We start from the raw sequence: 9,871 nt of genomic DNA on the forward strand, positions 1-9,871 counted from the left end.
AATCGTGCGCTCATGCATGCATCTTTCTTCATCCAATCCACCTGCCCCATTGAGAAAGACACTGCTGATAAGCTTTTGTCTTCCTATTGACAACAAACCAACGTTCAAGGAAGGAAAATACAGTAAAGGTAAGAGTGTACAGGGAGGAGTGAGGTGCTACACAGAGAGCTGTCACTAAACACTGTGACATCTTAAGAAAAATAGTATCACCAGGGCCTTGGATAAACCGTGTGTCTGTTTGCTGCTGCTCTCACTTACAGAGAATAAATAAATGGTCAAGACTTGAACGAGTCCCAAAATAATACTTATAAAAACATGGCAGACATTATATAAGAGTGACAAACTACGGTACATAAAAATATTGAGAACCCGGGAAGAAAGTAATGCTACATGTTGACCCAGGTATCCAGGATCACAGTTTTCAAAGGCCAAGTGAAAAAAAAAAAACCATCAGCCAGTGATCAAATGGATTTGATTACCAGTAAGAAAACTTCAAAGTAGGAGTTTTGGTTTTGCTAGTAAGGAGCATTCAAAGGTGTGTCAGTAGTACAATGCAAAGCAGGATATACATTGGCAATAATGCAAAGAATCAGCTGCTGATGCCCATTAACCTGGGAGGGCTCTAAAGCCATTTTTATAGCTTGCTAGATATCGAAGGTTTTGACAGAACTTAAACAAATTTGACAAGTATGCCTTGTTTGGAAGGACTGTCCTTTAGAAAGATGAGATATTCATACTTAATCTGTTGTTGTATGGTTCCACATCATGCCAGAGAGTTATTTTCTGCTGGCACTGTGTCTGGCTCCCACAACGGCAGATTGCAATGGTGTGACATCAGTATATCAATTAATGCTCCGTCCCACATACTTCATTCGAAGTCAAACAGTCAACACACAGTCACATGCTTCTTGGTCACTTGTACTCTGACACGGTGCAGATCACCTGAGGGACACACCTCCTACTTCTGTATATGTCACACCGCTACCTGCCAGTGTTCTCCCTCCCTTCCTGCATCTTCTATTTTGTTTTTACAATGCAGTCACGGGGAGGGGGCTGCGCTTTTCTGCAAACAGCCTCCTCAGTGGGCAACTGTGCTGATATTTCCAACCAGGAGATTTTAGCCATTTGACTAAAATGGCAAAAATTTACCAGAGCTCTTGGTAGTTATGTAGTGAAGAATCACATGTATAAACGCTCCACAAAAGTATTTCTGTTTCCTGCACAGACAAAACCTGGATAGTGGAAGAGAACTACTTGAAGACAAATGTTAACACTGATGTACTAGTCCATGTTTGGATTAAACACGGCAGCAAACTTCTGATCAATAACATAACACTTTGCACTGAGCTCTGTCAGAGTCGTCGGCCCGGGCGTGATGTCATGAAAATGCACAGGGAGAACCTGCAGGAAGAGGCCAGGTCTGGATTCAAACTCAGGACCTTCTTGCTGTAAAGCAACACTGATACTAACTGGACCACTGTGACGTCATATATTAAAGTATTCTGAAGCCAAATGTAAAATTATGGGCAATCATTGCAAAAAAAAGAGCTACAAATACAGGTGCTGGTCATAAAATTAGAATATTGTGATAAAGTTCATTATTTTCCATAATGTCATGATAAAAATTAAATTGTCATATATTTTAGATTCATTGCACACCAACTGAAATATTTCAGGTCTTTTATTGTTTTAATTTTGATGATTTTGGCAAACAGCTCATGAAAACCCAAAATCCCTGTCTCAAAAAATTAGAATATTATGAAAAGGTTCTCTGAACGAGCAATAAAAATAATCATCTGAATCAACAAAGTAACTCTAAACACCTGAAAAAGATTCCTGAGGCTTTTAAAAACTCCCAGCCTGGTTCATTACTCAAAACCGCAATCATGGGTCAGATTGCTGACCTGACTGCTGTCCAGAAGGCCATCACTGACATCCTCAAGCAAGAGGGTGAGAAACAGAAAGAAATTTCTGAACGAATCGGCTGTTTGCAGAGTGTTATATCAAGGCACCTCAGTGGGAAGTCAGTAGGAAGGAAAAAGTGTGGCAGAAAACGCTACACAACGAGAAGAGGTGACCGGACCCTGAGGAAGATTGTGGAGAACGGCCGATTCCAGACCTTGGGGGAAGCAGTGGACTGAGTCTGGAGTAGAAACATCCAGAGCCACTGTGCACAGGCGTGTGCAGGAAATGGGCTACAGGTGCCGCATTCCCCAGGTCAAAGGTCAAGCCACTTTTGAACCAGAAACAGCGGCAGAAGCGCCTGACCTGGGCTACAGAGAAGCAGCACTTTGGACCACTGTTGTTCAGTGGTCCAAAGTACTTTTTTCGGATGAAAGCAAACTTTGCATGTCATTCGGAAATCAAAGTGCCAGACTCTGGAGGAAGACTGGGGAGAAGGAAATGCCAAAATGCCAGAAGTCCAGTGTCAAGTACCCACAGTCAGTGATGGTCTGGGTGCCATGTCAGCTGCTGGTGTTGGTCCACTGGGTTTTATCAAGGGCAGGATCAATGCAGCAGTTATCAGAAGATTTTGGAGCACTTCATGCTTCCATCTGCTGAAAAGTTTTATGGAGATGAAAATTTAATTTGGTCTGGAATCGGCCGTTCTCCACAATCTTCCTCAGGGTCCGGTCACCTCTTCTCGTTGTGTAGCGTTTTCTGCCACACTTTTTCCTTCCTACTGACTTCCCACTGAGGTGCCTTGATATAACACTCTGCAAACAGCCGATTCGTTCAGAAATTTCTTTCCGTTTCTCACCCTCTTGCTTGAGGATGTCAGTGATGGCCTTCTGGACAGCAGTCAGGTCAGCAGTCTGACCCATGATTGCGGTTTTGAGTAAGGAACCAGGCTGGGAGTTTTTAAAGGCCTCAGGAATCTTTTTCAGGTGTTTAGAGTTACTTTGTTGATTCAGATGATTATTTTTATTGCTCGTTCAGAGAACCTTTTCATAATATTCTAATTTTTTGAGACAGGGATTTTGGGTTTTCAAGAGCTGTTTGCCAAAATCATCAAAATTAAAACAATAAAAGACCTGAAATATTTCAGTTGGTGTGCAATGAATCTAAAATATATGACAATTTAATTTTTATCATGACATTATGGAAAATAATGAACTTTATCACAATATTCTAATTTTATGACCAGCACCTGTATATGACAGTTTAAATATAAAAGAAATGAGTCAAGGAGTTGCAATTGCAACCAACTTTTCAAAGTCCAGATCTCAGCTTCATAGTAATAGTAATTTCTGTTAAAGTTGCTTTAGTCCAAGTGTGTCTTGAGATTTTTTTTTTTTTTTTACAGAACTGTAATGACAGTTACTGAAACTTTATTTTTCATTGGACACAGAGAAGATGCAACCAAAGATGGCAGACTGAATGAACAGAGAGACTGCAGACTCCTCATCAGCAAATGTTTTACAATTCCCGATTTTCAAGGGATCACAGAGGAGTGTCGGCCTCCGGCATATTTCCAGGGCACGCCTTAAAGAGTTTAGCAGCTGCATAAGGATGAACTTACTTAACCCTTGTATGTAGAAATGGGGTCCAACCGAACCCACACACGTAAAACTTGTATCATTTGCCATAGTCCTCTACGTTTGCCTCATTCCTCGCACGCACAAGGCTTAAATCTACATTTGTCAAAGACTTTTTACAAGAATAAAAAATATGCAAATTCAAATGACACAAATTAAGAGGGGAGGTGAACAAAACTGAAATAGAAAGCATAAAAGAAGTGTGAGAATGAGGATGATTGTTTCCCCTCACAAAAGAGAGGAGGGAGACTTATCAGTGAGACAGTAAAAGGCTGCCTGCAGGCAGCTGTCAGCCAAGCTTCATCGGAGCATCTTTCTCCTCTCTCAGCCTCTAACTCACTCTCTCACTCACTCTGCCTTTCTCACTTTGCCATCAGAATACAGTAAATCAATCAGCCCCCTGCAGCTCTGATGCCTCCTGTTTAATACCCATATATAACTTGACATCTGTGGATAACTTTTGATTAACAGGAAGCTGGTGAATGCAACACAGTTTAAAAAATGTGGAATCCATTATTTACAGTCGCACAGCTACACTTCGGCTCAGTGTGGAACCCTCGCTGGTGGATAGGTGTGAGAAAAAAATACTTCGCCTTGCCTCTCTGCCTGCGTGTGTGTGTGTCTTCTCATGTGTGACAGGGTTTATTTGCATGTGCTTCACTATGTGAGAGTCGGTTCTATAAATACGAGGTGCTCAAATGTGGCAGTTCAAGCAACTAAGGAAAAAGGTCAGATGAGCGGAAAGTGGGAGAAGAAGGGATGAATCCATTTTCCTGATTCAAAGTAGAGACGAAACGGAGATTAAAAATCCATCTGGTGTCATCAATCTTTTCTTTACAATAACTACACAGCTCAGTGCTTTGCATCTCTATTCATCAAGGAGATACAAGCTACATATAGGCAGAAAAAAAACCTGCCGCTCTCCTTGTACATCGGGATGATTGATTGAAGGCAAGATCGCCTCTTAAAGTCGTCTGTCTATGCAAAGTTTCGTTGCCAACAACTCAGACTTTTTCCCAGGCAGGGATTAAACGAGCTAACGAGGGTCGAAGGCTGTTCCTTCACACGTCTGTATTGCTCATATCCAAATATTTGCATGCAGCAAGTTTCTTGCCAAAGTAGTTTTCACCGCTCTGACCTACATACGTTGTTCTAAAGTGAACAATGTCAATGCAAAGAGATTCTACGTAAGACAGGAGTCTGTGAAGAGCAAGCACAGCTTCTGACGTGTTTACATATTACACCAAAACACAAACACACCATATATATTTACCATTTCTGCATGCTCTTTTAAAACAACATCAGCAGTGGAGCCAGCTTGAATAGCTGGCTTCACTGCTGAAAGATCATTCACGGACATCATGTCGGTGCACTGACAGTACCTTGTATGGAATAACAACTGCGGAGCCGCCACTGATGCCCACAATTGGCAGAGCTGTCTGTGTGGAGAGGAAGTCCAAGATTTGTGCCACTTCTGCCACCTGAGGAAACAGATGGAAATCAGCTTTAAGACTGCTGAAAGAGAAACTGAAACATTTTTAAAAGTAAAAAAAAAAAGTCCAGAGATATTTGAAACTAGTGTAAGCAGTTTTAAAATAATTTTAGGTAGGATGAAGAAACACATATGGAACCCAGGAATCGTAAAAAAGAAAAGGTGGCATCAACATTTAGAAAATGAGCCGTTACACATCTTCATGGGAGACTTTTAATCTCTTGCGAAATGGTTAAAACTAGAGCTGCACAGTTGTTCCATTGTTGCCTTGAAGCTAGAGGGATTTGGGGTCAACACCTGACTGGGGATTTTCTGTGTGGAGTTTCCATGTTCTCGAGATAATTTGATTTCCTCCCACAGTGCAAAAAGATTACTGTGAACTGACTGTAGGCATGAGAACGTTTGTGTCTCTGTGGTATCCTGAAATGAACTGGTAAACTGCTCGGGCTGCACCCCAGCTCTTGCTCATTGACTCCCAGCGAGCAGATTAAGAAAATGTGTGATTAGCTAAATCGATTAACAGTCAGGAATCCAATCATACACTTGCAACCAAAAGAAACAAACTGGAATTTGGTGCTTATGCCTTGTAGGTGGGTGCTGGTCATTTTTTCCATTCTTCCATTTTTATATCTTTGTGGTTTAGGTTGTTTCCTTTCTAAACAAGTTGGGTACAAAACAACCAAAGGTGACATCTGCCATGGGACATTTTGTTCAGACAAAGCATAGAATTGAGCAAAATGGGATGATAAATCAGAGAATGGACAAATATGCCTAACAGTTTCATAAAGTTTGATGGAGGTCACATTTGAGCTTGCATCAAACCGGGTGATTCTGATGTTAATTACCAAGGCGAAGGAGCTCTGTACGGCCTGCGATAGAAAATTGGTGGATGTCTCAAAATCATAAGAACAAGTTGTGAAATTTTACACTCATTAAAAAATGACATAGACTTGATGATGCTTTATAGATAGTTTCACCATTTTACACATTTGTAGTATTGATTGTTTTGTGCCCAGCTTTTCCATGATGGTAGGCATGCTACAAGAAGGAGTCGTCTGCCAGGCATCGTTTTATACTGATTGTCAAGTCCCACCCATCATAACCTAAACCCTAACCCTAATCCATCAATCATTTAATGTGTATTTCAGTAACCTACTTATATACTTATGGTCTACTCATGGCCCATTCTAAGTAAATTTTAAGTGACTTCAATGAAGAACTTCTACCAGCAGAAGGTTGCCTTCAAAGAATTTAATCAAATGCCTGAATGGAGGTTTAGGTGCTTGCATTTTGCCACTGCCAAGCATGTGAGGAGGTACACACTTTGGGAAGCTGTGTGGGTGCCCTCAAGTTCTTTACTGGTTCCAAAACTGGGCCATGGCGATTTTTCTTCTCTTAATGCTCCATTAAGTGCTTATGTCCTCTACTACTCATTTTTAAAAATGACAATAAGATGAATTGCTGAGATAGCTCGTGTTAGTCTGAATTATCTCTTGCAGTATGTCAAATTAAAGAGCACTATTAATCTATGCATTTGAGGTTATTTCTGAATGTGCTATCATATGATAAAATGTGTTGGTAACAGTTGTCACACCAGCCCTTTATAATATTAAGAGCAGAAAAATGGGATGGACTTAGATGTGTATGTTAATGTGAAAATTTGCTAAGTTGAAGAGTCTCCAGTTTACTTCTCAGTTTGTTATAGGTACAACAATTGAACAAGATTAAGTAGAAATCAGTTCATTCTTTTAAGGGTTAATTCTTTACCCTTAAAAAAATACTTTTACAAGGTATTATATTGAGTCAGTCCTGAGAATAAAGGCATGGCATCAATTTATTGCAATATCCTCATTAAGACATGTTATATCTTTTATACTTTTATGGCATATAATTGTCAGTTAGCTTGTTTTTAGAGAGATTTTGGTCTATATTTCTATTTTGTGCATCTAGTTTTGTGGATAATGAGATGAATAAAGGATCAATAATTATTTTTGTACCATATTCTTCTTCCTTTATGCACAGAGCTACACAAATATATATCCCTAACAGGGAGATCAACGTAATTCCCAGGCTCTACATGTATGGATTCGACTTCTATATTCTTTTTAAAGTTTGCAAACCGAGGCTGAATTTGTGGCGATCACACCTGAAAGTCTTTCCTACGTCTGACCCAACGAAACACTTTTATTTATTTTTTTTCCAGCAGTACGTCACCATTTAAAGGAAGTAAATCTTCTTGAATGGAGTTAAATGGAGGCTTTGGTTGGCATTTCTAGGAATCCTATAAGCATTTTCGTCTGAAAAGCTTCAGACCTCAACTTGACCTCCATAGATCCTTAATTACATCATGACCAGAGAAAATAGCTTCCTATAAGTGCTTTGCTGTAGTTGGGTTGTGGTTGGTCTGATTGTTTGCATTGAACAAGTGTTTCTACCACAAAAATAACATTTACATGCATAGGGAATTTGTTTGACATCAACCCAGAGAATATGTCAGTTATTTTTATAAGTTAAACTCTTTTTTAAACTACAAACCTCACCACAATTGCTTTTTATTTTTAGTGGCATTCATTTTCTTGAGCAAGAGTAGCCATGACACATTAGCCTTTCATTAATTGTTAAAAGTAGATTTTATCTTTTTTTTTTTTTTTACAAAAGTACATAGAGAATTTACATGAGTTTGTCTGCAGGAAGTGGTCAGATTTATTTGACTGAAAAAATGGGGTTGCAAAACAACACATTTGTACTTTTAAAGAAAGAAGTTGTTCCACTTGTTCCAACTTTGAGACACATCATAAATAAGCTGGTGGTCGCAAGAAAAAGAAAGCTGTTGGTCTCATGGCAGTGGCAGGAATTTATTATGATCTTCATATAAAAAAAAATCAGTGCCTAACTTTTGAGTTAGAAAACTGCTTATTGTTAAAAAGAAAGATAATCTGTGGGTTTTGTCTTTTGAGTATAATAGCTGAGTTTATCCATGTTTTAGACTAGATAATCCCCCCCTTTTTTTCTTTTTTTTTCTTTTGTTTTGCTGTACAAAGCTTCCTCTAGCTTGTGTTAGAGGGAATCTTCACCACTTAGTGATTGGAGTTCAGGAGTTATCCCAAGGGTTTTCTTAATTGAATCTGGGTTCACTGTTTACTCAGGGCCTTTGACAAAGTGTAGGTTTTAGGTCCAATGTGATTGCAGTCTCTTAGTTGTTGATGTGTAAGCAGTCCGGGCTCCAGACGAGTTTAACAGGGGGGGCATCAGATTATTTTGGGGGGGCAAAATGAATAGCAATAATAATATTACTCAAGTAAAAGAAAAAGGTACAGTCAGTGCAGTAAAACTACTCAAATAAGTACCTTTTTCCAAAAAAGGTTACTCAATATAAAAAGTGCACACTTTTGAAGATAAACAACATCAGTAGCCTACAGGCTACTAGTTAAAATGCTTAAGGTGCTGTATTAGCTAGTCATCATTTAGCTAACATTACCTGCATCCAACAGCTTTACTCAGCTCAGTCGGTTAGTTTGGGAGGAAAACTGTGCAAAGTTCTTTGTGTTTTGCTGGTTTGCTGCCATGATTCTAACACACACCTGTGCAGCTCCACACAGCAACAGCGGGTCTCCTTAGCTGCCGCCCAGGTGTAAACCCAGCGCGAGCGTTCATGTTGCGTTTAAAGGCGGCTCGGAAAAACAGGTCACGACGTGTTAGCAACAATTAAACAGTTTTAATGGCTGAAAAAAGTGACAGAAGGCGCTAATATTGGAAGTGCAGAAGCCCCTATTGTATCAAATCGATATAGGAATAACAGAGAGTTGGCCACTGTCTGTCATTCCTATATACCATGCCGCCGGGCCTGTGCGTAAGGGTGGGTCATGGGTGTGTGTTGGCATTCTGGCAGTCAGTGGCAGGTTCCCTCTGTAGATTTATGTTGCTTGGCAATTGTGTGTGCTATACCTTATTTATCAATCGATTGATTGATTGATTGATTTAGCACTCTATGGTAAAGTTAGATATAATAGGAAAAAAAAAAGGCTTTCACCTGAGCATCTGCACCTGAGCCCACATCGTCCTCAAACACCACCCCATGCAGCTTCTCCGTTGCCATCGTGTCGCAGAGATGTGTCAGCAGGTCCCGGGGGTTGGTGTCGTTGACGAGCACGGTCACAGGGCTAACTACCACTGGCAGATCGACAAAGTTCTCCCCACTGAGGCGACCCCTGACCTCGCTCTGATAGCTGGAGCCGCTGAACACTACCGCCACGTTAATGGACGAGTGGACAAGCAGTGGCCGAGCCTGCAGTGGGGGCAAGAGCAGGACAAGCAGGAACACTGGAGGCCAAGGAGAGTGAGGAGGAGGAGGTCTCCTGGGTATGGCCATGTTGCCAGCCTACTGCCTGGAAAGGAGAGGAAGAGGGAGGGAAGCAAAAAGAGCAACGGTCACACATTCAAGCTGCGTTACATTTCTCATGTATCTGACATGAATCCTAATCCGTCCCTATACATCCAACCCTTATTTCTCTCCCCTGTTTGACCCTTTTGTATGACAGTATTAGCCTTGAATTTAGACTCTTGTGTCATCATGAAATCTGCGCATGTATGTGTGTCAGAGTCAGTGTGCATGTAATCCTCCATAATCCAACCCCCAGTGTCATGACTGTAATCACCTCTTCATCTCTACACATCTCTGATTCAGCGCGCGCACACATAAAGACAGGATGCCAGAATTATTGCACAGGTTCTCAATCCTCATCACTGAGATTACATTACATTACGATACTTCAGACAGAATCTCTCCACATGGTGTGATTTCATCAGTCTGCCATCAGAAGCACTCAAAGTGACAACATGA

At 40.6% G+C, this 9,871-nt stretch overlaps 1 protein-coding gene across 1 annotated transcript in view; it reads right to left on the bottom strand.

Moving 5' to 3' along the window:
- The window catches only part of LOC106928963 (glutamate receptor ionotropic, NMDA 2C-like), a 43,528-nt gene extending 34,016 nt beyond the window's left edge, over window positions 1-9,512 (bottom strand). The window contains exons 1-2 of the mRNA XM_088016474.1: window positions 9,062-9,512; window positions 4,922-5,020 (exon numbers count right to left, since the gene is read on the bottom strand). Of these exons, the coding sequence (XP_087872600.1) occupies window positions 4,922-5,020; window positions 9,062-9,400 (438 nt within the window). The 5' untranslated portion in view covers window positions 9,401-9,512. The remainder of the gene's footprint in view (window positions 1-4,921; window positions 5,021-9,061) is intronic.
- Between the last annotated feature and the right edge of the window lie 359 nt (window positions 9,513-9,871).

This window comes from Poecilia mexicana, unplaced genomic scaffold, assembly GCF_051168715.1.
Source record: "Poecilia mexicana isolate PSO_F unplaced genomic scaffold, ASM5116871v1 scaffold_19, whole genome shotgun sequence".
Lineage (NCBI taxonomy): Eukaryota > Metazoa > Chordata > Actinopteri > Cyprinodontiformes > Poeciliidae > Poecilia > Poecilia mexicana.